The sequence below is a fragment of the Saccostrea echinata genome, unplaced genomic scaffold, assembly GCF_033153115.1.
Source record: "Saccostrea echinata isolate AGI-Se365-2 ecotype Australia unplaced genomic scaffold, CSIRO_AGI_Sech_v1 ptg000019l, whole genome shotgun sequence".
NCBI lineage: Eukaryota > Metazoa > Mollusca > Bivalvia > Ostreida > Ostreidae > Saccostrea > Saccostrea echinata.
Genome location: NW_026889768.1, coordinates 3,359,943 through 3,387,500, shown reverse-complemented (window position 1 = coordinate 3,387,500; position 27,558 = coordinate 3,359,943). Strand labels below are relative to the sequence as shown.

The 27,558-nt window shown below is 36.9% G+C and overlaps 1 protein-coding gene across 1 annotated transcript in view; it reads left to right on the top strand.

Moving 5' to 3' along the window:
• LOC133189677 (sacsin-like) overlaps positions 1–19,844 on the top strand; it is a 54,689-nt gene extending 34,845 nt beyond the window's left edge. Inside the window, exons 7-9 of the mRNA XM_061325075.1 lie at positions 1–910; positions 3,913–14,756; positions 19,427–19,844. The exon at positions 1–910 is cut by the window's left edge and continues 431 nt beyond it. Coding sequence (XP_061181059.1) covers positions 1–910; positions 3,913–14,756; positions 19,427–19,714 — 12,042 coding nt within the window. The 3' untranslated portion in view covers positions 19,715–19,844. The remainder of the gene's footprint in view (positions 911–3,912; positions 14,757–19,426) is intronic.
• The last annotated feature ends 7,714 nt before the right edge of the window (positions 19,845–27,558 follow it).

Here is a 27,558-nt window from a genome sequence, read left to right as displayed (position 1 = left end):
GCACCATTTGTTGGAGTAGCGTATCCTCTACAGATGGAGGAATCATTTAATGCTCATGTGTTCTGTTTTCTGCCTTTGCCTTTTCAGTCCAGTAGTTTGACCAATCTGCCTGTGCATGTGAACGGGTTCTTTAACCTGGATCAAGCTCGGGATCATGTTTTACAAGCCACAGCAGGGCAGGTTGGTAAGAGAGATAAAAACATAGAATGGAATGAGCGACTGATTAAAGAAGTAATATCTCAAGCGTATATAAAGCTGATCGAGGATCTTCTCAAGGAAGGTAGTCCACGAGAGATTGTCTACTGCTGTTTGCCTGATGCTCAGAAAGTTGATAGTGCATTGTGGAAACTCCTCCTTCAGCCTGTCATGGAAAGTGTCCTCAGAATGAATATCTTCCAGACTGAGAAGCAAGAGAAAACTTGGGTTAGTTATGAACAGGCTGTATTTGATGTTTTTGTTGACAGAGAAAGAGAAGTAGCAGAGAAAACAAAGGATGTAGTGATAGAATTGATCAAAGAGTACGGTGAAAACTTAGTCATATTGCCAAAGCATCTGAGAATTTTAGTGGAGTCACATACAGAGTACAGATTTCTACCTGAAATCCAGCCAAGGGTTATTAGCACAGAATATGTAGCCAATCTTTTGCTCAAGGATCACCGATATAAAGAGAAGAATAGATCCACCAAAGTAGTACTTCTGGGTTACTTCTTAGAATATGGTCGCCAAGAAGTATGGAAGCAACTGGAACTGTTGCCAACAAATGACAAGACCCACTTTGTGTCTCTAGTGTCCACAGGAACTCTGTATTTATGCTCAGAAGGTGAAGCTAACTTATTTCCAGAGTTAGAGAAACAATTGCTATCTGATATGAGAAATGAAATGAAAACCAGATTGATGACAATTCAAACAAGTAAGTGATGATTAAGCATGTACTTGATTTATTATTTTTTAGCTCACCTGAGCCGAGGGGTCAAATGAGCTTTTCTGATCAAAATTTGTCCGTTGTCTGTCGTCGTTGTTGTCATAAACTTTTCACATTTTCACCTTCTTCTCCAGAACCACTGGACAAATTTTAACCCACTTCGCACAGAATATCCTTGGGTAAAGGGAATTCAATTTTTTTTCAAATGAAGGGCTACAGCCTCTTCCAAGGGGAGATAACTAAGAAATAGTGAAAATTGGGTGGGGGTATTTAAAAGTCTTCTTCTCAAGAACAACAAAACTATGGTTGGTCATATTTATATGGAAGCATCCTCAGGTAGTGAAGATTCAAATTTGTTCAAATCATGACCACTGGGGTTAGGGTGGGCTCACAATGAGCAAAAAAAAATTTACATTAGAATATATTGGAAAAATCTTTAAAAATCTCCTTCTCAAGAACCGCAAAGCCATGATTGATGATATTGATATGGAAGCATCCTCAGGTAGTGTAAATTCAAGTTTTTTCAAATCACGACCCCTTTGGGGCTGGAGAGGCCACAGTGGGAAATCAAATTTTTATGCAGGTATACATATGAAAAATCTTTATCAATCTTTTTCTCACGAACAGTAAAGCAGTGATTATACATATTTATATGGAAGCATCCTCGGGTAGTTTACATTCAAGATTGTTCAAATCATGACCCACAAGGGATGGGAGGGGCCATAATTGGTGATCAAAGTTTACATGAGAATAAATCTTTAAAAATCTTCTTCCCAAGAATAGCAAATTCCAAATCCATTATTAGTCATATTAATTCAGAAGCATCCACAGGTAAGGTATATTCAAGTTTTTTCAAACGATGGCCCCTGGGGATAGGGCAGGGCAGGGACACAATAGAAGATCAAACATATAGAGAAAAAAAAGCTTCTTAAGCCATGATTAGTCAAAGAAATATGAAAGCACCCTCAGTTAGTGTAGAGTCAGTGTGAATAAATCATGCTTATTCCTGAGGAGGGGGGGGGGGGTATTTGTGATCAATTGTATATTTAATTATTAGGTCACCTGAGTCACTCAGGTGACCTATTGCTATCTGTTTTGAACATTTTCAACTTCTTCTCTAGAACCGGGAAACCAATTTCAACCAATTTTGGCATATAGCATCTTTGGGTGAAGGGGAATAAAAATTGTGAATTTCATGGTTCCTGACCCCTGGGGCCCCAGGGGTGGGAATAAACCACCAAAATTGATGCAATCTTTTAAAAATCTTCTTCTTTACTCTTGGACATCAAGCAGTCAAACTGTTGGCATGATTGTAATAAGTGAAAAATTGTGAAATTCATGGCCCCAGGGTCAGGGGTTCTGATGCCAGGGTGGGGCTCTATAGATCATATAGTGAAAGTGCATTATTTCTTTGAAAATCTTCTTCTCTTCTCCTTGGTATTATTTAAACAAACTAAGTGCATGGTTATGATAAGCACTGATGCCTTTTCCAAAATTGTGAATTTCATGGCCCCTGGGTCAGGGGTTCTGGTGTTAGGGTGGGGCTCTATTGATTATATAGTGAAAATGCATTAATTCTTTGAAAATCTTCTTCTCTGCTCCTTGGTATTATTTAAACAAACTAAGTGCATGGTTATGATGAGCAGTGAAGCTTTTTCCAAAATTGTGAAATTCATGGCCACATGGTTGGGGAGAGGGGGGCTCTATTAATTTCTTTGAAAATATTCTTTTCTGCTCCTGGTTATAAAGCAAACTAAGTATATAGTTAAGATAAACGAGAGTGCTTCTTCCAGAATTGTGAGTTTCATGGCCCCTAAGGCAGATGTTCTGGTGTAAGGATGGGGCTCTTTTGATTACATAGTGTTAATGCATTAATTCTGTTAAATAATCCTGTCTCCTCCTTTTAATGTCAAGCAGATAAACAAAGTGCATAGTTATGATGAACATTAAATTGTGCTTTTACAAAATTTTTAAAACTTGGGGGGAGGGGGGGGGGGTATATTGATAAGAAAGTGGAAATGTGTTCATTCTTTGAAAATCTTCAACTAAGTGAATGCTTATGATGATGAGGGTACCTCTACCAAATTTGTGAATTTCATGACCCTCGGACATGGGTTTTAGTGTTGGGTAGTGCTGTGTTGAATCTATAGTGAAAATGCATTATTTCTTTGAAAATCTCTGCTCTGCTCTGCTCCCTGGCATATCAAAGGCAAACAGAATAAAAGTTTTAACAAGCAAGGATATTTTTACCAGATTTTTGAACATCAGGACCATATGGTTGAGTGTTCTGGTTTTGGCCATTGCTCTATTAATTTGTATTCAACTGAGAGAAGTTATTCCCCTTTGTCATTCACTTTTGATAATTAATCACTGTAAATAATGTATTTGAAAGTTAATAGCATAGAGAATTATGCAAAAAAAAAAATTTTATTGTATAATACAAAAAGTACTTTCATAGTTTTAATGATTAGGTAGACATGTAAATGATAAACAAATAAAAATGAGACAAAAATAACCTAATAAATGTTCTTCAAAGATGAAGAGAGGCCAATGTAAGAGGTCACAATATGGGGTTAAAAGTAGTATAGAAGAAATAATAGTTTGTTGATAGTCTGCATGGTGATAGTGCTAAATGGAAGATAGCTTAGAATTTAATGTATGAGTTGTTACTGAATACTAGACTAATTATTTCATTGATCCTGATCATCATATTTCTCTTGCTTTTTGGTAACAAAGCTTCATCTATCAGTTTATTTTATCCTCTAAATTGTTGTATTATACTCAGGTGACCGTTAAGCCCTTGGGCCTCTTGTTTCAAAAATAAAATGATTTCTGCTTTTTTCTAGCCATTGTGCTCAGGTGAGCAATGTTGCCCTTGGGCTTCTTGTTTTATTCTTAAGTTACATTTTCAACAGTGCCCAAATGTCTGCCTCTTTCTTTTTATATGTATATCTACACACTTCTTACAGTCTTTCTTTTTTTCTAATTAGAGTTTTTAAAGAAATGGAGTCCAAATGATTTTCCACAATTACTGGAAGCATCTGTGGAAGCACAAGGGATTCTGTCATCCACTCTACTAGACAACACAAACAGGCAAAATTTGACAACGTGGATTAAAAGGGTTTGGTCTTTTTTATCTGAAAATCAAGATTTGATTCCAGAAGTTGAAACACTTCCAATTTTACCAGAATCGAAGAATGGAAAGTCTGTTATTCACAGTCTGTATTCTTTGAAGGGAGACTATATGCTTGCACGGTTTCAGGGCCTGCCTCCACTTCCTGTTGAGGTGAAAGAAGTTCTGGAAATTTGTGGTGTAAGTTTATTGGAAGCAGTATCATTTCTCCCTGATGAAATTTTGACCAAATATATAGCATATCCAAGAGCAGAGGATGTTTGTAAAGTTTTAGAAAAAGCTTTTAAAAACCGTGAGAGTTATATTGGAAAGATCAATCAACTGCCAGTGAACACAAGGAAGTGTTTTGCTGCATTCTTGGGAAAAAGCAACCCACAAAAATTGACAAATTCCATAAAGAGTTTCTTACAGAGATTGAAATTATTTCCAGTTTCTAATTCACACAAAGCAGGTGCTGACCTTTATTCCGTGGACAAGGTTCAAGGCATTGCTCCTGGATCATTGGAGAATTTCCCAGTCAAGTACCCCACTCTGTTGATTGATGGCAGGTTTCTAGGTCTTTCTCTGGCTGACAGTTTGGGATGTCGAAAATTTGAGGAACAAAGACTGATGGAAGAGACCCTGTGTGCAATTTCAAGCCATAAAATTTATAAACCAGAGGAAGTTGCTTTGTTTATGAATTATTTTATGGAGAGACTTAATGACTCCACATCTGGAACACAGTTACAGATAGCATCCAGCATTCCATTTCTTAAAACTGGAGATAATGAGTTGAAAGCTCCAGAAGACTTGTTTTATCCAACTGATAGGGAAATGTGTGAACTTTTCCAAGGAGAGGAAAAAAGTCGTTTTCCAAAGAAATCTGTAGACTGTTGGAAGTTACAAAAATTGAAGATGAAAACCTCAGCAGATATTACTGCAGCAGATCTATTGGAGACCGTCACATTTATGGAGACAACTGAGGCAAAATTAGACTGTGCCAAACGTAAAAGGAAGGCAAATGCTGTCCTCAAGTTCATTGGTAACCTGCAGCATTATTTTGAATTTAACAAGTTCATTGAGGAAGTGAAGCAAAAGTGTTGGATGCCAGTGATGAGAAAGAGACCAGACAGATATCCAAAGCAAATGGATTGGAAGGGTGAAGAAAAGAAGGTCTGCAAACCCATTGATGCATGCTCTCAAGAAAACAGCTCAGTAGTTGGCTCTGTATGTTTTATTTCTGATTGTGATCAAACCCAAGAGGTGTTACAGTGTTTACTACAGACCCCAAACACAGATCTAGCTATTCAACAGTTAAAACACTTGGCAGAAAAGTACAAAGACTTAAAGCAACCTTTGGAGTATGAATGGATGCTAAAAGAGTTGTTTGATTTTCTGGCACCCAAGCTGAAGGCCATAGACCCTGCTGAATTGAAACAGCTAGACATTGTTCCAACTAAATTATCATTCACAAAGAGCCAAAATGTATATATAGAATTTCTGAGTGATACTTTCCAAATACAATTAGAGCCTTACATGTATCAACTGAGTGAATGCTGGACAGATAAGGCTGAAATGAGAAACTTCTTTATTCACATAGGCTGCAAAGAGTGTTTGACTACTGAAGATCTCATACTGGTTCAGGAAAAAATCAGAGACCACCACAACTGTATTGATAGCCCCCGAGAAAGAACCGAGATCGAAAGAGATTTGCATATCTTGGTTGCTATCTTGGAAATTTTAAACAAAAATTATGATGAGTTGTCTAAGGAGCAACTGTCTCATATCCTTTTTCCAGTTCAGACAAAAACCGAGCAACTGGTACTGAAACCAGCCCAAGAGTGTACCTACACAGATGACAAACACATTGAATTTCCAGACTTGGAAGGAAATGGCAAAGAAGATGCAAATGAGGAGCTTCATTTTGTACATGAAATGGTCAGAGAGTCTGTTGCCGAGTGCCTTGGTGTTTCATCCTTGACACGCAGAGTAATGGAAAGTGGAGGGATTGAAGATTTGGAATTTGAACAATGGGGGCAAGTAGAACCACTTACAACAAGGATTAGAAATCTTTTAGAGGAGTATGCTGATGGACTTTCTGTGTTCAAGGAAATGCTACAAAATGCTGATGATGCAGGAGCAAGTTGTATGAAAATACTTTACGATGAAAGGCAAAATGTACAGGCAAGAACTGGTTTGATTGACAAAGGTATGGAAGAGTGTCAGGGACCTGCCCTTTGGTTCTACAATGATGCTAAATTTGAAGACAAGGATTTTCAGAATATCATTAAACTTGGAGGTGGAACCAAAAAATTGGAGAACACAAAGATTGGAAAATTTGGATTAGGATTCTGTTCTGTGTATAACATCACGGATGTCCCTAGCATCATCAGTGGAAAGTACATTGTTTTCTTTGACCCAAGAACTATACATCTTGGAAAAGCTATCAAGGACAAATCAAAACCTGGTCTTCGCATTCCCATTTCAAAGGTGGTGAGCAAATTCAAAAAGCAGTTCATGCCTTACAATAAAATTTTCAATTGTGATCTTTCAGCAGAGAGAAATCAGGAGGAATATGATGGCACTCTCTTCAGACTTCCCTTGCGTACAGCTACACAGGCCAAAGATGAAACCAACAGCATATCCTCAGAAGAGTACAGATGTGGAGATGTTGTGTGTATCATAAAGAAATTCATGGAATCTGCTGGCAATCTGTTGCTGTTTACACAAAATGTTGAGAAGATTAAACTGTACTCTCTTCAGGCTGATGACCCTGAAAGATGTTGCCTGTTATACTTGGTTGAAAGGAGTGGAGAATTACAATGTACAAACCTTCTTGAAAAGGCCAAAGATTTAGAAACAGAGGGAGAAAAGAGATATGTGGAGACTTTTAATATTGGCATCAATGTACAAGTGAACAGCAGTGGTGTTGAAAAGTTCTTTGGAAGAGATTATGAAAATACCATGACTGGATCAGTTTCTAACTGGATGGTGTCTTGGGCTGTATCAGATATTGAACAAGAACTGAAGGGGTCACTTCCAGTAGCCAGTACAGCTATTCCTCTCTCTTTCTCACTTGACAGAAATCAAAGTAATGCCCCGTATGGATTCTACAATACTGGACATGTGTTCTGCTTCCTTCCACTTCCACAAGAAAGCCAAACTTTAGCTCATCTCAATGGCTGTTTTGCAGTAGAACAGAGTAGAAAAAGAATTGTGTCTCCATCCAAAGATGTAACCCAAAGAGAAAAGCGAGCAGATTGGAACCAGTCATTGATGTCAACAGCACTGAGCACAGCATACATAAACATGCTTGAAAACATCCAAAGCTCCAATGTACCAGCAGAGTATTCAGCAGTGTGGCCTGTGTCTTTTGAAGGAAATCCCTTCAACCCTTTGGTATCTGCATTCTATAAAGATGTTTCCCAGAGTGAATGCAAAGTATTTTATCAAGATGGAAATCCATTTGAAAAGGTCTCTCTTGGTGAATGTGTCTTTCTGGATTTTACTTTGCAAGATGATCCAGATGTGGGAAAAACTGCTTTCCAGTGTCTGAAGCAGTTTAATCCTTTTGGAAGGCAAGTGATGCACATGCCTCTTGATATACAAAATGAATTTAAGGAGGCTGGCTGTGAGAGTTACTTGGACAAACAAATCTGCAGTGAAGAGAATTTTTTCACATCTGTTTTCCTTGTAAATCTTCAGGACAAATTTTGGAACTCTGACAAAAGAAAAGAAGTACGCAGCTGTCTTCTGAGGCGCATTCTCAGGAGTGGAAATGGAAAAGTCCTAGAGAAAATGAAAGAAATTAAATGCATTCCAACAAAGCCAGAAGGATTACTTAGAAAACCTTCGGATTTAATTGACCCAACTTCAGATTTGCATGAACTTTTCTGTGTTTCTGACAACAGATTTCCTAAAGATGAATTCATGTTGTCAGATGTTGTCAAACAGGCCCTGGTGGACCTTGGAATGAATACAAACCATTTGCCTGATGGAATGCTTCTTGAAAGAGTGCATAGCATACATGTTTGTGCACAGAATGATTCTGATTTAGCAAGAAAGAGGTGCATAGCAATTCTGAAATATATCACACGAATCAATCCGTCACAAAGTGTACTTGAGAAAATCAAGGGGATTCCGTTTCTACCAGTGATGAAAGAACCAAGTGATTGGCCATGCCAGTGGGGTTCCAGCCAAGACTGTAAATTTGCAGCTCCTGACAAGTTGTTCAGGATGAACTGTAAGTACTTGATTGGAAACGTACAGAAAATTTTGGACGAAAACATCATACAGGAATCAGGGTACGACTTATTTAGAAATCTTTCCATGAAGTCTTCAGAAGATGTGGAGCAAGACCTTGTAATTTGCCAGCTTAAAACTGTTTCAGAATTGGGAAATAATGTACCAAGTTCAACAGAAAACAATTTGAGGAGAATATGTGAAGCTGTGTATGAATATTTGAACAACTGTGTTTCATTAGAAGACTTGAAAAGTTTCCAGACTTTGCCTTGTATACTTACACAGTCCTGTGAGTTGGTGGAACCACGCCGTACTTCACTTGGCATCACAGATGATGTTTCTCCTTATATTTACAAAATTGATAGTAAATGGTCTGACTATGAAAATTTCTTGCTGAGTGTTGGTGTTCATCAGTTTGTGGAATCAGATTTCATTGTAAACATTTTAGAAAGCATTGAGATGGTAGAAGGGAAAGCTGTGGAAAATCTAAATGCTGTTGTCAAACTGTTCAATTTGTTGGATGGCAGCAGACTTGTGAAAGAGTTCCTTCTGCCTGACCGGAAGGGAATAATGAGAAAACCAAAGGATTTGTGTTTTGAGGATGGAAATGACAAAATAAATGACAGAAACCTAATATTCACTCATGCAGATCTAAGAATTACAGTGTGCAAGAAATTCAGTGTGCAGTCTAGAAGTGCAAAGTACATCAGAAAATTTTCCTCTGGTATGCCCTTTGGACAAAAAGAAAAACTTGTCACGAGACTTCACAATATTTTGGAGGATTATCCGTGTGACATTTCAATACTAAATGAACTTCTGCAAAATGCTGATGATGCTGGAGCAACAGAAATACACTTCGTGTATGACAAACGAAACCATCCTGAAGAGGGATTATTTGATGAATCCATGAAAAGCATTCAAGGACCAGCTCTTGTTGTCTTCAATGATTCTAGTTTCTCAGAAAAAGATATCGAGGGAATATCAAGACTTGGAGAAGGGAGTAAATCTGATGATCCCAATAAAACTGGCCAGTTTGGAATAGGATTTAATGCTGTTTACCACATCACTGATGCTCCATCATTCTTGTCAAAAGGAGAGAAAACCCCAAATGGTGGAACCTTGATTATGTTTGATCCACATTGCAGATATGTTCCAGATGCAACTCCAGAAAGCCCTGGACTTAGAGTTGATGATCTCAGTTGTGTAAAAGAGAACTATTCAGGAACCTACAAAACCTATCTGCAGGATATTCTTCCAGCATCTTCAGGAACCTGGTTCCGTTTCCCCCTACGCACAGAAGAAGCAGCAGACAAGTCAGAAATCACAAAAGAAGAGGTCAATGATGAAAGAATGTCTAATATTTTAGGGGCATTTGAAAAGGAAATGTCTAAATCCCTGCTTTTCTTGAACAATGTGAGATGTATTAAGTTGTCAGAGATAGAAGATGAACAGATTTCAACTAGATGTGAAGTAAGTGCTGCATTTGTTCATGAAAAGGATTCATCTGACATGAGATTATTTCAGTCAAAATGTATGGAAGAGTTGCTGTCATTGAAAAAGGGACAAAAAATTCTTGGTGAGCAGTGTGGATTTTCTTGTAATTATTGCATTGACATCAAAGGGAAAGCTGAAGGCAGAAAATGGAATGAAACCTGGGCTGTATCAAGAGTGTTTGGGACAATGACAAAGAATTCCTTGACAGATGAGTTGAGATTCGGTTACAAGACAAAGACCGTAAATCTTTCACCAAGAGCTGGTATTGCAGCATGTTTGACACAAGAGTCTATCAGTGATTCCATAGAGATGGAAACAAGTGTTGTGGAAGTCTCCTGTGAATGTGATAGTGATTCAGCAGAGGTGGCAACAAACTCACCAGAAAATTTGGAGACCTTGAGGGCATTTTGTTTTTTGCCTTTACAATGTAGCACTGGCCTACCAGTCCATATCAATGGACACTTTGCTCTGAATTCAAGCAGAACAAATATTTGGAGAGATGATGGAAAATACCAACACACTGTAAAAGGCTCATGGAATGAATTGATATTAAGTGAAATCTTACCATTTGCATACATCACCTCTTTGCAGTTCCTCAAGGAAATCCTATTTCCTGGGTTGCAGGGCATTCATGCTGACAATATTGATGTGTACAACAGTTTTTTCCCGGTCATTGACAGAATAAAAGATGATATATGGAAAACAGTGGCCAAAATGCTTTATCATAAAGTGGTCTTGTATGACATTGCTCTGTTTCCTGTCCTGTTAGATGATGAAACAATTACATCAATGAGGGACACAGACTTCATTCTCGCCAGAGAAACTATTACAGACCAGGGAAAATCAGCAATTGCTTTTGTGCCTCTGAAAAACCAGGAGCAGAGATTCCCTGCATATTTTAACCAGCTGGAAGAGCAGTTGACAATTGAAACTAAAGAGCTTGCAGATGGTAACAGGTATGAGTCTGAGGATTCCCACTTGGAAAAGATCCAAATGCTTAAAAAAAGAAGTGCAGAAATTACAAAAATCTTTAAGATGCTTGGTCTTAAACTCCTGAATTCAACATATGAGATACTCCAAAGCATTAAAATGTCCATTGCATCTTGTGAAGACACTGGATTTATTCCTAAAGCAATAGAAGCTCCTGATGTGCTTCAGTATTTGCTATCATGGAACAGTGACTATAAAGACAAGTGTAGAATAGACTCTGTAGATGTGAACATTCAGTCATCAGTACTGAAAGATGTGACAAATGTTCAGACTTTGTTGTCTTATTGCTTTCAAAATGGAAAACATATCAGTCACCTTGAGGGAATTCCATTATGTGTTTTGGATAGTGGGATATTGACCTGTTTTTCTGGGTTATCACCAAAAATAGTCTCTGAATTCTGTCATTTGCTGAAAGATTCAAAGAATGCCTTTTTGAATATTGCACTAGTTCCTGTTTTCGAAAAAAGTCTTGAAAATAGTCCATGTATCCAGAGACTGACTATAGCTCGCTTTGCAGAACTTTTGAAAGATAATATCAATGGTTACTACAAGAGTGAGGATCCAGTGTCATGGAATCTTGGTGATTTAGAAGAGCCATGGATTAAAGAGGTGTGGACATTCCTTGCTTCAACAAACAACAGCAAAAAAGAGGTAGCCAAAGACTGCATCCACTATCTCTCTGAATGGTGCCTAGTTCCCACTCAAAACAGAACAGGAGAATATTATTTATATCCTTTCTGCTTGGCTGATGCTGTTTTGAGTACCAACTTCGAATGGAAAGATGGAACAATGTCACAAGTTATGCCAAGCATAGATTTTCCAAGATTACTGAAGCTAGAGTCCTTTAAATGCAAGGGACTTGCAAATTACATATGTGCTTCTGAGTCAACACCTCACAATGTTCTGAGATTGTTTCAGTATCACAGAAGAAGGTATTGTGCTTGCATATCCACAACCCTTGCAAGTCAAGTTTTAATGTTTCTTTTGGCTAAGCTGCATTCTGAAGTGAAGGAAAAAGATGGGAAAATTCTGGCTCTCTTCCGAGACATTTGTTTATTTGAAACTCTTGATGGAATGGTGACCAATTTACCTTTAGAAAGGAAAACAATTTGTCTGAAAGATGAGGATGATTTTCCACAAGATAATTTACCTATGATGTGTCAATATTTGGGAATTACTCTCCTCAGAAGGAAAGACTTCCTGGAAGATTTTGGAATTGATTATTTGAAACAGGAAGACTTCTATGTCGATATTTTGCTACCCAAGGCAAATTATTTAGACAACCCTATCATCAGGACTCATATGGAACACATCAAAAATACAAAAATGTATTCAGGAGAGAGATCAGAAATGATGAGGGAATTGATTTTGGACATAAAATGGATAGAAAATGAAGAAACAGGAGCACTTCAGAGAGTTTGCAACTTCTATTCACCATATTTAGAGGTTTGTTATCTTCTTTGCTCACAAACTGATTTATTACCTGCAGAGTTCCATGACTCAGAATGGGAAGATTTTATGGAATTTGCTGGGATCAAGAAAGACGTGCCATTTGAGATGTTGCTGGATTTTGGTAGTCAGATTGAAAACTCAACTAGCTTTGATGAGCTTGTTAAAAGAAAGTCTAGGGTTCTTTTGAATTACATATTCCAAGAAAAGAAACTAAAATATGAATTTTCAGCTTTCATGAGAAAGTTCAGGAAAATAAATTGTGTGCTTCCTTTTGAAGTCCCAGAAACACATGCAGAAATACTACCTCAGTGTGGGAATGATAGATTTGTTTGTTTTGAAGGATCAGTATTTTCAAAAGGATGGGAACTTATTTGGTCACAGTGCATTGTTGTTCCTGAGAAAATAGTTGGAAAAGTAGATAAAGACATTCTGGGGATCAGAAAGGTTCCTAATGTCAATGATGTGATTAATCATATTCACAAACTTTGTGCTAAATTAAAAACTGATAAGTGCACGGAGAATTCATTGAAACTTAAATTGATGGAATGTGTGTACACAGAGTTGGACAGACTGTTGTCCTATTCTCCAAGTCGAAATTTTCTCATACAGGAGCTGAAGAGGGGTCTTACTGAAACACCATTTATCTATAATCACTGTACAGATGAATTCCTCTGTCCATATGAAGTTGCTTTGCATCTTGACACAAAAAAGTGTATAGGGGGTTACCTGCATAGTGGACCTGAAAGATTTGGCAAATTTTATGAAATGTTTAGACAGATTGGTGTTGAGAATCATCCAGGATTTTACCATTACCTGCGTTTGTTTAACTCGCTGCATAGAAAAACATCTTCAAAGACGATGGCACCAGATGAGATTAAGGTTGCGGAAAAAGCATTGAAGGACTTGTTAAAGTGCCTAGAAGCTGAAAACCTTGATTCCAGACAGATCCCACAACTGGTTGATTTATATCTGCCTTCAGAGGATAACAAGCTAGTGCTTTCGACAGAGCTCATTTTGTGTGATAGACCGTCTTTTAAAACAAGATTAGCTGGAGAATCTACAGTCCAATATGTAAAGATAGACTCGATGCAAAAAACAGATTTGCTCAAGAATCTACCAGATCAATTCAGACCCAAATCACTATTTGGACTTTTTCATGAGGTTACTGATATAGGGAATGAATGTGAAGCTGATGAGCATATTTCAAGGCTGAGGAGAATTTTCCAGTCTGAAGCTTTCGTGGAAGGAATTATCACCTACATTCAGACAAAATTAGAAGCAGGTGTGAACCAGCAACAAAAAAGTAGCATTACAAGGGCACTCCAGAATGTTCGTTTTAAACAAGTTACTTCTCTTCAGACAGTCCTGAAAAACAATGAAAATCAAATGCTGATAGATAAAACTCGTATAAACAAGCAAATTTATTACACAAAGACTGATGGTGGAATTGTGATTTATTTGAAAATGAATCCGCTTTGGACTTCCTTTCAACAGTGCTTTAAGGCATGGAAATCCAAACTTAGTCAGGTTGTCTGTCTGTGTGTGCCTAAGAGGATGCTTATATCATATCAGGATGGAGATTTCATTGCTGAACTCCTGATTTGTGATTCAGATATTGACATTGTAGAGGTTTGTAAGAAACACCAAATTCAATTACAAATGAAAAGTTGGTCACCTGCTTTGGGGTCACATGTACCCATTGATCTCCATGATACACTTGATAACACATTTTGTGATTTTCAAGAGGGAGATATTGTAGCATATGAAGTATTTGACCCCCTTATTGATGTTGATAGTGAGGATAATATACTGGTGCTTGACTCCGAATTTATTTACGTTCGTGTAATAGAAAAAGATGATGATGCTGTGTTCCCTCATTATACTGTGTTTAATGGTACAAAAGAAATATCAGTGAGCTCAATTAAACTTTACAAATTTGTTCGCAAGGCTGAGGAACAGACAACAGACCTGGTACCATTTAGTACCGACAGGATTAAGAAGCAAAGCACAGGCCATGCTCGGATCCTTGCTGATATAAAAAGAATGTTGATCGCTGCATGGAAGTTACCAAGAACAGAGAGAAGGGCAATCATTAAAAGATTGCTTCTGCAATGGCATCCAGATAAAAATCCTGGAAACACTGATCTGGCAAAAGAAGTCACTCAGTTTATTCTTGATATCATTGGAAAGTTGGAACGAGGAGAAATAGAAATAGAAGACTACACAGCGGGATACAGTGGGGGAGGATCATCTTATCATTACAGAACATCTCAGAATGAGTGGCACCGTTTTCAAGAAAATGTAAACAGCTGTGGGAGTAGGCGGCATCAGAACAGAAGACACGGCGGGTATTTCAGTGGTGGGTATTATAGCAGATCTACATATATGCCTAAACCACCTGATCCACAACCAGCTGTTGGTCTTCAATGGTTGAGGCAGTCCAAGTATGATTGTCGGGCAGCAATTGACGTACTCAGAACTGGTGAACAACAGGATTCCAGTACTGTGAAAATCTGGAACTGGGTCTGCTATATGTCTCATCAGGTATGTTAACACATTACTGTTCCAGAAGAATTCAAGAAGGCTAGGTATATTCACAGTCAGTCAAGTATTGATAATATAATTTCTTTAAGAGGATGAATTACATTCATACACTCCTGCCTACTTTTCATTAGGGCAGCTTGCATGCACAATAAATCTGTGAATTCAAGAAATAGAGAATAGGTTATAGGGGATATGAGTCTAGGTTATCAGTGGGACAGGTACGAGTATATCACATAGTCATTCAGTAATTAAGAGTTGAACCTGTCATTTTAAATTGCAGGGTCACAGATATGAAGCTCATATTTTCTAAAATTTTCTAAATAATATTATGACATATGTTGCTAGAGCATTTCACACCAAATCATATTAATAGTGTGTTAAGAAAATTGTTTTATCTGGAAATTATTAAAACAAAAATTTTCGGGACACGTTTGATTGACACATATCGTTGCACTTTCACAAAGTAAACTGTATCCATAATACTTAAGAAAAGTAGAAATTTTGTTGTGTATTAATGAAAAATATGAAAACTATAATCCAGAAAGTTCAGAGTAGAAATGTGAGAAAGCAAAATCAACTCACCAGTATTGTCAGTCTGTGCTCAGTGATGTGTGCAGATTAAACAAATTGAACACACCCAGTAAAACTTAAAACACTAACAATAACAGAGCTCGTGCCCTGTTTACAAAAAACACAGGTGTTTAACGTGATGTTCTGAAGAATGTCATTGACAATGAATTCTTGGAATACTCATGTAAGTTCAAATCATTAAACTAAAGTTATTTTTTTGAATAAAATAGACATATAAAATTGTAAACAATGCAACTGTGTCCAGGCGCCTTTAAAATAGCCGAATGATAGTTGTTTGATCAAATCAGAAGTGTCATAGGTGTTGATTACCCCTGGGTAACTAACGTTACCTTGGGCATTTTCACCTGATATTGAAATTTTGAGTAACCCAGGGTTTAAGCTCACCTGAGCCAAAGGCTCAAGTGAGCTTTTTTGATCACATTTTGTTCAGCATCCATCTGTCATAGAACTTTTCACATATTTAACTTCCCAAGAACAAAAAATTGGGCAAATTTCAACCAAACTTTTAAATTGAAATACATAGGAAAAATCTTCTCAAGAAAAGCAAAGCTATGGTTGGTCATATTATAAGCATGGAAGCATTCTCAGGTAGTGTAGATTCAAGTTTGTTCAAAGACCCCCCAGGGATAGGGTGAGGCTACTATGGGCAATCAAGGTTTTACAAAAGAAAATAAAAAATATCTTTAAAATTCTTCTTTTCAAGAACAGCAAAGCCATGATAAGTCAACATCCTCAGGTAGTGTAGATTCAAGTTTGTTCAAATCTTGACCTCAGGAGAAGGGTTGGGCCACTATGGGTGATCAAAGTTTTACATAGGAATACACAGGGAAAAAAATTCTACAGAACAGCAAAGCCATGATTAGTCATATTTAGATGGAAGCATCTTCAGATTCAAGTTTGTTAAAATCATGACCCCTGGGGGTAGGGTGGGGCTGGGGGTAGGGCAGGGTTACAATATATTATCTTACTTTTATATAGGAATATATAAGGAAAAAATCTGCTGATTAAAAACAGAATGCCCATAGTTACTCAAGTGAAAATGGTGTGACATGGGCCTCTTGTTTGAATATTGCCGCAGATTGGGAAAAAGATTTGAAATTTTTATGGCATCGAGTGAGCAGAGCTCAAACGTCATCTAGCTAGCATCTTGTCAAGTTTATACAACCAAAGGTGTCACTTGATTCATCCGCAAAAAAATACCAATAGCAATATATTTATTTTAAGCTCACCTCAACGAAGTTGGGGGAACTTACGTAATACTGTCGGCATCCCAGGTTAAAGTTTTTTGAGCAATTTTCTTTTCAAGTACTTCTATGCCCTATATTAATCAGAGATGCATGGAGGATGCTTCTGGTGTGTTTCATTGTACCTGTCAAGGTTTCAGTTGCTGCAATTTCAGCTAAAGAATGACCAGGTTAATGTTTTTGGAGCAGGTTAAAGTTTTTGGAGCAGATCTCATTTCCAAGTAACTATAATGCCTATCTGAACCAAACTTGCATGGATGATACATCTAAGGATGTACACTACTGGACTTGCTTTGAATGCTGGATCTGACCTACATTTTCCGGATGAGTGACCAGGTTAAAGTTTTTGGAACACATTTCCAAGTAACTATAAGGCCTATCTGAACCAAACTTGCATGGATGATACATCTAAGGATGTACACTATGCTTTGAATGCTGGTTCTGACCTACATTTTCCGGATGAGTGACCAGGTTAAAGTTTTTGGAGCAGATCTCATTTCCAAGTAACTATAGGGCCTATCTGAACCAAACTTGCATGGATGATACATCTAAGGATGTACACTACTGGACTTGCTTTGAATGCTGGATCTGACCTACATTTTCCGGATGAGTGACCAGGTTAAAGTTTTTGGAGCAGATCTCATTTCCAAGTAACTATAAGGCCTATCTGAACCAAACTTGCATGGATGATGCATCAAGGGACGAACACTCTCAAACTTGCTTCAGATGCTGGATTTGACTTACATTTTCTGGATGAGAGACTAGTTTAAAGTTTTTAGATAAGTCCATTCCAAAGTAACTGCAAGCCCTATCAGACCAAAATTGCATAAATATTACTTCTCGGGATGCACATTACTAGATTATTAGTTTAGTGTGTTACTTAAAGACAACATTCGTTGAGGTGAGCTCTGTAATCTCTGATTACCTATGTTTTTGAAAATGCTCACAATGAATGCATGATAACTTAAAAATAAAATTTCATCAATTATTTCAAGTTAATTCTGTTACAAAACACACATACTTTGTTTATTTTTACACAAGAAAAATGTGATAGTTATTGCAGATGAATTTCTGAAGAAAGCAAGGCACCAAATAACATGAATGTGATATTTCGGAAGAATAACCATGTAAATAAACAAACCCACTAGGCGGTAAAATAATCACAAACTTGCATAAATGCAAATATAAGAAGACTTAAAAACGTCCAATTTTCAAAATTTAAACCTTTATTAGCTCACCTTAGACGAAGGCTCAAGTGAGCTTTTCTGATCACTTTTTGTCCGGCGCCCGTCTGTCTGTCTGTAAACTTTTAACATTTTCAACTTCTTTTCAAGAACCACTGGGCCAATTTCAACCAAACTTGCCACAAAGTATCCTTGGGTGATGGGGATTCAAGTTTGTTCAAATGAAGGGCCATGCCCTCTTTCAAGGGGAGATAATAAAGAATTAGTGAAAAATTAATAGCATCTTTTTAAAAATCTTCTTCTCAAGAACCAAAGGGTCAGGAAAGATGAAACTCATGTGGAAGCATCCTCAGGTAGTGTAGATTCAAGTTTGTTCAAATCATGACCCCCGAGGGTAGGACGGGGCCACAATGGAGGATCAAAAATTTACTTAGAAATATAAAGGAAAAATCTTTAAGAATCTTCTCAAGGACATCAAAGTCATCATGAGTCATATTTATATGGAAGCATCCTCAGGTAGTGTAGATTCAAGTTTGTTCAAATGATGACCCCTGGGATAGGGAGGAGCCACAATGGGGGATCAAATTTTTTTACAAAGGAATATATGGGAATTTTTTTTTTAGAATCTCCTCAAGTACAACAAAGCCATTTGTTATATTGATATGGAAGCATCCTCAGGTAGTTTAAAATTTCAGCCCCCCTCCTCCCTGTTATCTTTTCAATACTGAACTGATCTCTGCTTTTGCCTAGCCAATGTGCTCAGGTGAGCGAAGTGGCCCATGGGCCTCTTGTAAAATTTTGTAACCAATTTTATCATAAAAACTGAACCTCTATTACTGTATTTCTCCATTTCCTCCATTTTTTAGTATACCGTATACCAAGCCCAGTCGTAACGTGTCGTCTTAGCAGAGACATGGTACATGTTGTTTAGATGAATCTCTTAAACAGTGCTTAGACATTGACAATAAGAATAATATTATATAAATTCATGAAATCCTTTATACTTGATAACTCATCACTTTTCAGTCAGTTAATCTTTTCAGCATGTACATGTTTGATGGTTTCTGGTCAATTCAAATCCTGCTCTATTCGGACCATGGCATAAGGCCCCAAACTGTAATTGTGACATTTTGTTTAAAGTCTAAATTTTGTATCAGATTCAGAAAGAACTTTTGATGTTTTTTTTCATGTTCGACACCATTGAAGCCTTTCAAGCTTTTGATTTTTAAGTTTTACAATAATTCTGCGAATTCATCAAACCACGATCTGTCAAAAGAGAGGAAAATGAGGAAATTACAACTAGTGGAATTAATCCGCTATACAATTCATCATTCAAAATATACAGTGCTTGAATTGTGAATTGAAATCATTTGTTCTTTAAAGATTTATTTGATAAAAAGTTGGAGTTGGCTTTTTAGCCTGAACATATTCATGATTTTATTTTTTTTTTGTTTAAATAAATAAATATATCTTTAAAATTTTCACTTAATTTTCTTTCTGCACATATAAAAATTACAGTCAAAATTTTGAGTCATTGCTTTCAATAGGTTGAATTCTTGATGATTGCCTTCAGTAGGTTGAATGCAATCAAGCAAAATATTTTTAGTTGGACACTTGTTATTTTTAAGAAAGAAATATTTCTTTGTTTCAGTCTTGTGAGAAGGCGCTGAAGGCTGTATTGTATGGTCAGGATGCCAACATTGCCACTTCCTATAGGACTACCCATGACCTGTCCTCCCTATCATGGGCTTCTCCCTGCCTTGCCTCAGCTCGTGATGCAGTGAACAAGTTTGCTAGTGATATCACCAATTTCCACACCATTATGAGGTACCCCTCAGATGGACAGTTACCTGGGGACAGGTTTACCAAGAAGCAAGCTGAAAAAGCTGTGGGCATTGCCCAGAGAGTTATTGAGGCATGTGAGAACTGCTTAGTGTGATTGCCCACAGAGATAATTTACGAATTAATCTGATGAATCTTTAAATTGTAGTGTTTATATCAAAGTGTTAAAACTTTTTTTTAATATGTTTGATAACTTTAGATTCATATAGATTTCATTGTATTGTAGGATGGTTAATATTTCTATAAAGGTAGTAATGAAAGCTTTACCATACTTAGACAATTCTTTTTATTGTAGTATTATATGTGAAGATATTTTTTCTAATGGAAGTATACGATCTATCTTTACAAGGTCTCTAATTTATGTATTTCTTTATGGGTGTATTTCTTTGTTGAAATTTTAAAATTATCTGAAGTAGCATCTGCAATCTGGTATTGCTTAGGTCACTTCTTTGTTGTTATCTTTCTTTTTTTCTCTCTAATCTCTCTGTTTTTATGAAGTATAACACAATTAGGTAAATGATATGAAAGCATTCAGATTATATTTGTTTGGTCAGCCTCTAGGATATGGCCAAAGTAGAGAAAACAATTTTTGCATAGGATTACCTTAAAAACCATTGAATTAACTAGTAAGCATCCCCATCGCTGTAAGTTTAACCATGGAGGTTTAATTCAGACATTCATTAGGAAAGGAATTGCGATTCAGGTTAGTGTCATTGTCCATGGGCCTCTTGTGTGTTATAATACTCACTTTAGTGATATAGTTTTGATATTGTTATAAAAATGCACTTAGAGTAATCTACTTGCATCTGAGTGATGTATTATGATTCTTCTTACAGGGTATGTGCCTATACACTTGTTGCAATTGCTGAAAAAGCTATCGATAACTAACCCTTATCTGAATTTAAGATTTTTCTTATACTGAGGTGTGAATTTTTTTATATTATGCTTTTATTTTTTTATTATGTATTTTATATGCAGGCCTATTTGTTGTCCTTGTATAATCTGTGCTTTTTTTTCTGGTTGTTAAGTAACTTTTATGTATGTGTATCAAGATATCTGTTGTAATTGTTAAGAGATGATGTTGCGGATTTGAAATTAAAGATTTGCAGTGAATGATTTGTCTTTGTTGATTATTTTTTTATGCCCCGTAATTGAAGATTTGGATGCATATATATAGTTTGTGGTCTGTTTGTCTGCAACTCTCAACTTTGCCCTTAACTTTTAAACAGTCAGTGACTGTTTGACCTTGTGATCTTGGAGTTTGACCTGTTTTTAGCTCTTCTAAGCAAAAGGCTCAAAGAGCTAATGCTATGGCCATTTGTGCGGTGTGCATAAACTTTTTAGCTCACCTGAGCCAAAGGCTCAAGTGAGCTTTTCTGATCAAAATTTGTCCGTTGTCTGTCGTCGTAATTGTCGTTGTTGTTGTTGTTGTAAACTTTTCACATTTTCATCTTTTTCTCAAGAACCACTGGGCCAAATTCAACCAAACTTTCCACAAAGCATCCTTGGGTAAAGGGTATTCAAGTTTGTTCAAATGAAGGGCCACGCCCTCTTTCAAGGGGAGATAATTAGGAATTAGTGAAAAAATAATGGCATCATTTAAAAATCTTCTTCTCAAGAACCACTGGGCCAGGAAAGATGAAACTTATGTGGAAACATCCTCAGGTAGTGTAGATTCAAGTTTGTTCAAATCATGACCCCTGGGGGTAGGGTGGGGCCACAGTGGGGGATCCAAGTTTTACATAGAAATATATAGGAAAATATCTTTAAAAATCTTCATAAGAACAGCAAAGCCATGATTGTTCATATTTTTAGCTCACCTGAGCTGAAAGCTCAAGTGAGCTTTTCTGATCACATTTTGTCTGGCGTCTGTCCGTCTGTCTGTCTGTAAACTTTTCACATTTTCGACTTCTTCTCAAGAACCACTGGGCCAATTTCAACCAAACTTGCCACAAAGTATCCTTGGGTAAAGGGGATTCAGGTTTGTTCAAATGAAGGGCCATGCCCTCTTTCAAGGGGAGATAATTAGGAATTACTGAAAAAATAATGGCATCATTTAAAAATCTTCTTCTCAAGAACCATAGGGCCAGGAAAGATGAAACTCGTGTGGAAGCATCCTCAGGTAGTGTACATTCAAGTTTCTTCAAATCATGACCCCCGGGGGTAGGGCGGGGCTGCAATGGAGGATCAAAGTTTTACATAGAAATGTATAGGAAAAATCTTTAAAAATCTTCTTCTCAAGAACAGCAAAGTCATGATTGGTCGTATTTATATGGAAGCATCCTCAGGTAGTGTAGATTCAAGTTTGTTCAAATCATGACCCCCGGGGGTAGGGCGGGGCCGCAATGGAGGATCAAAGTTTTACATAGAAATATATAGGAAAAATCTTTAAAAATCTTCTTCTCAAGAACAGCAAAGCCATGATGAGTCATATTTATATGGAAGCATCCTGAGGTAGTGTAGATTCAAGTTTGTTCAAATCATGACCCCCGGGGGTAGGGCGGGGCCACAATGGAGGATCAAAGTTTTACATAGAAATATATAGGAAAAATCTTTAAAAATCTTCTTCTCAAGAACAGCAGAGTCATGATGAGTCATATTTATATGGAAGCATCCTGAGGTAGTGTAGATTCAAGTTTGTTCAAACCATGACCCCTGGGGGTAGGGCGGGGCCACAATGGAGGATCAAAGTTTTACATAGAAATATAAAGGAAAATATCTTCTGAAGAAGAACTGCAAACCATGATTAGTCATTTTGATATGGAAGCATCCTCAGGTATTGTAGATTCAATTTTGTTCAAATGATGACCCCCAGGGGTAGGATGGGGCCCAATGAGGGAAGGAAAGTTTTACATAAGAACATATAGAAAAAATATTTCTTCTCAAGAACAGAAAAGCTATGTTTAGTCATATTGATATGGAAGCATCCTCAGGTAGTGTAAATTCAAGTTTGTTCAAACCATGACCCCTGGGTGTAGGGCGGAGCCACAATGGAGGATCAAAGTTTTACATAGAAATATAAAGGAAAATATCTTCTGATGAAGAACAGAAAAGCTATGTTTAGTCATATTGATATGGAAGCATCCTCAGGTAGTGTAGATTCAATTTTGTTCAAATGATGACCCCCAGGGGTAGGATGGGGCCCAATGGGGGATGGAAAGTTTTACATAAGAACATATAGAAAAAATATTTCTTCTCAAGAACAGAAAAGCTATGTTTAGTCATATTGATATGGAAGCATCCTCAGGTAGTGTAGATTCAATTTTGTTCAAATGATGACCCCTAGGATAGGGAGGAGCCACAATGAGGGATCAAATTTTTACAAAGGAATATATGAGAATTTTTTTTAAAAAATCTTCTCAAGTACAACAAAGCCATTTGTTATATTGACATGGAAGCATCATCAGGTAGTTTAAAATTCATCAAGCCCCCCCCCCCCCCCCCTCCCAGTCTTTTCAATACTGAACTGATTGTGCTTTTGCCTAGCCAATGTGCTCAGGTGAGCGATGTGGCCCATGGGCCTCTTGTTATGGAAGCATCCTCAGGTAGTGTAGATTCAAATTTGTTCAAATCATGACCCCCGGAGGTAGGGTGGGGCCACAATGGGGGATCCAAGTTTTACATAGAAATATATAGGAAAATATCTTTAAAATCTTCTTCTTAAGAACAGAAAAGCCATGATTAGTCAAAATGATATGGAGGCATCTTTGGGTAGTGTAGATTCAAGTTTATTCAAATCATGACCCCCGGGGGTAGGGTGGGGCCACCATGGGGGATCCAAGTTTTACATAGAAATATATAGGAAAATATCTTTAAAAATCTTCTTAAGAACAGCAAAGCCATGATTGGTCATATTTTTATGGAAGCATCCTCAGGTAGTGTAGATTCAAGTTTGTTCAAATCGTGACCCCCGGGGGTAGGCTGGGGCCACAATGGGGGATCAAAATTTTACATAGATATATATAGGAAAATATCTTTAAAAATCTTCTTCTTAAGAACAGCAAAGGCATGATTGGTCATATTTATATGGAAGCATCCTCAGGTAGTGTAGATTCAAGTTTGTTCAAATCATAACCCCCGGGGGTAGGGTGGGGCCACAATTGGGGATCCAAGTTTTACATAGAAATATATAGGAAAATATCGTAAAAAATCTTCTTCTTAATAACAGTAAAGCCATGATTGGTCATATTTATATGGAAGCATCCTCAGATAGTGAAGATTCAAGTTTGTTCAAATCATTACCCCGGGGATAGGTTGGGGCCACAATGGGTGATCAAAGTTTACAGAGGAATATATAGGAAAAAGTCTTTTTCTCAAGAACAGAAAAGCCATGATTAGTCAAATTGATATGGAGGCATCTTTGGGAAGTGTAGAATGAAATTTGTTCAAATGAGGGCCCCCAGGGGTAGGGTGGGGCCACAATGGGGGATCAAATTTTTACAAATGAATATATGGGAAAAAAATCTGCTGCTCAAGAACAACAAAGCCATTTGTTATATTGATATGAAAGCATCATCAGGTAGTTTAAATTTCAACACCCCCCTCCTTGTAAATTTTTAAATACTGTACTGATTTTTGCTTTTTTTTTTTCCTAGCCAATGTGCTCAGGTGAGCGATGTGGCCCATGGGCCTCTTGTTAGAATATGGGCCGTAACTCAAGAACCCCTTGGCCAATTATTGTCAAATTTGTCACAGGGTATCCCTGGCCCAAGGGCTCCCGTTTATACTAAAACTAGGATTGTGATCCTTAAACAAGGGGAGATAATTAGGTAAATAAAACCAAAAGTACTGGTTGCTAAAAAATCTTCTCCTTAAGAACCACTGGGCAGATTATCACCAAACTTACACAAAAGGATGAGGATATGTTGAAGATCAAAAATTGTTCAAGGCATCACCCTCGGGCAAAGGGCCTAAGGATTTCATATTGTTGACTCAAAGGTAGGTCATGGTGACCTGCTTTTGAAAATTTATGGCTTTAATTAAATATTTCAGGTAATAATTTGCTTAGAATCATTAAACTTTGTCAGTTGATGCATCTTGGGTCCTCGAAGTACGCCTACTGAAAAGTAGGTCACCCTGACCTATTTTCAATTTATGTGGCTATAATTCAATATTCAGGTACTAATTGGCTTAGAATCATCAAACTTTGTCAGCTGATGCATCTTGGGTCAGGTCCTTGGAATGAGTTGACTGAAAAGTAGGTCACCGTCAATTTACATGGCTATTATAAAATATATCGGGTACTAATTAGCTGAGAATCGTCAATCTTTGTCAGTTGATGCATCTTAAGTCCTAGGAGTAAGTTGACTGAAAAGTAGGTCACCATGACCTACTTTTGAAATTTTATGGCTTTATTCAAATTTTTCAGGCACTTATTGGCTTCGAATCATCAAACTTTGTCAGTTGATGCATCTCGGGTCCTCGAAGTAAGCTGACTGAAAATTAGGTCACTATGACCTACTTATGAAATTTTTTGGCTATATTTAAAAATTTTGGGGTACTATTTGGCCTAGAATCATCAAATTTTGTTAGTTGATGCATCTTGGGGTCCTCGGAAGAAGTTAATTGAAAAGTAGGTCACTGTGACCTACTTTTCAATTTATATGGCTATAATTTAATATTTCGGGTACTAATTGGCTGAGAATCATCAATCTTTGTCAGTTAATGCATCTTAAGTCCTCGGAGTAAGTTGACTGAAAAGTAGGTCACAATGACCTACTTTTGAAATTTTATGGCTTTATTCAAATATTTTAGGCACTAATTGGCTTAGAATCATGAAACTTTGTCAGTTGATGCATCTTGGGTCCTCAGAGTAAGTTGACTGAAAAGGAGGTAACTGTGACCTACTTTTGAAAATTTATGGCTTTAATTAAATATTTCAGGTAATTATCTTGGAATTAATTTAGCTTAAAATCATCAATTTTTGTCAGTTGATGCATCTTGGGTCCTCAGAGTACAAAAACTGAAAATTAGGTCACCGTGACCTACTTTTGAAATTTTTATTGCTATATTTAATTTTTTTTAAAAATGTAAGTTGACTGAAAAGTAGGTCACCGTGAACTACTTGAAATTTTTGCATTTATTCAAATATATCGGATACTAATTGGCTTAGAATCATCAAACTTTGTCAGTTGATGCATCTTTGGTTCTCGGAGTATGTCAACTTGCATGTAGGTCACTCGGACCTACTTTTGGAATTTTATAGCTTTATTTGAATATTTTCAGGTACTAATTTGCTTAGAGTCATCAAACTTTGTTGGTTGATGCATCTTGGGTGCTTGGAATACGTCGACTGAAAAGTAGGTCACTGTGACCTGATCAAAAAATTTTCAGGTACTAATTGGCTTAGAATCATCAATTTTGTCAGTTGATGCATCTTGTGTCCTCAAAGTATGTCAACTGAAAAGTAGATCACTGTGACCTAGTTTTGAAATTTTATGGTTATAATTAAATATTTCAGGTACTAATTGGCTTAGAATCATCAAACTTTGTCAGTTGTTGTATCTTGGGTCCTTGGAGTATGTCAACTGAAAAGTAGCGCTAGGTCAACATGACCTACTTTTGAAATTTTATGGCTTTATATAAATATTTCAGGTACTATTTGGCTTAGAACTATCATTAGTTGATGCATCTTGAGTCCTAGGAGAATGACGTGATAAGTAGGTCACCATGACCAACTCTTACGTACTAATTGGCTTGGAATCATATTGGGTTCTCAGAGTGTTTCATCTAAAATGTAGGTCATGATGGCCTACTTTTGGAATTTCAAGGCTTTATTTAAATATACAGGATACTTAGAGTCTTCAAATAGAAGTGATACTGGTTGTACAATTTATCAGAAGAGCGATTCAAGGCCCTTGGCCTCTTTTTGAAAAACTTAAACCTTGGCCATAACTTTTGAATGATTGGTGCTAGGGCTTTCATATTTCACATGTATTCCATGTGACAAGACCTCTCAATGGGCACCAACAATTTTTACCTCTTTTCTTGGAATTTGAAGTACTTTTATAAAACTTTAACCTTGGCCATGAGCTGCCATAGGGGGGTTTAAACCAGGTTTTAATCTCCCATTATTTCAGTACATGAATATTATGAGCACAGTGATTTGCTATTGTAAAATCACATATTTTCATGGGGTCAATTTTTTTATGGTTTGAGGAAAAACTGGGTTCGTGTGGATTTGATTTCATGGATGAAAAATTGTTGAGTAGTCATGTATATGACAATTTACATCTCATGGTGGACATGAATTTGTGGATCTCTTCATACCTCGAAAACAACGTGATTTCACAGTATTTATGTGACTGCTCATGTATTGGTTAATGAGTCCCCTGGGTTCGTGTGGATTTGATTTCATGGATGAAAAATTGTTGAGTAGTCATGTATATGACAATTTACATCTCATGGTGGACATGAATTTGTGGATCTCTTCATACCTCGAAAACAACGTGATTTCACAGTATTTATGTGACTGCTCATGTATTGGTTAATGAGTCCCCTTTTTAAATTAAAAAAATTGAAAATAGTTGGGTAAAGAAAAGCAGACCAAGTTTATATCCTCACAAGGTCAATGGTCTTGAGTCAACTCATTACTCTAGCTGGGACACTGATTTTGATGAATGTTGCCATGGTTACTAAAATCAAAATTTCTGAAAAATTCTTTTAAAAGGCAGAATTATGTATTTTAGTGTGGTCTACTTATGTGCCAAGTTATATTGAAATTGGACCAAAACTAGGAAGAGTAGCATTTTAAAAGAATTTCACAGAAATTTCTATTTTAGTAACCATAGCAACACTTCATCTAAATCAAAAACTGACATATAGAATTATGTATCTTAGTGTGGTCTGCTTGTGTATCAAGTTATATTGAAATCAGACCACAACTGTAGGAGGAGTAGCATTTTAAAAGAATTTCACAGAAATTTCTATTTCTAGTAACCA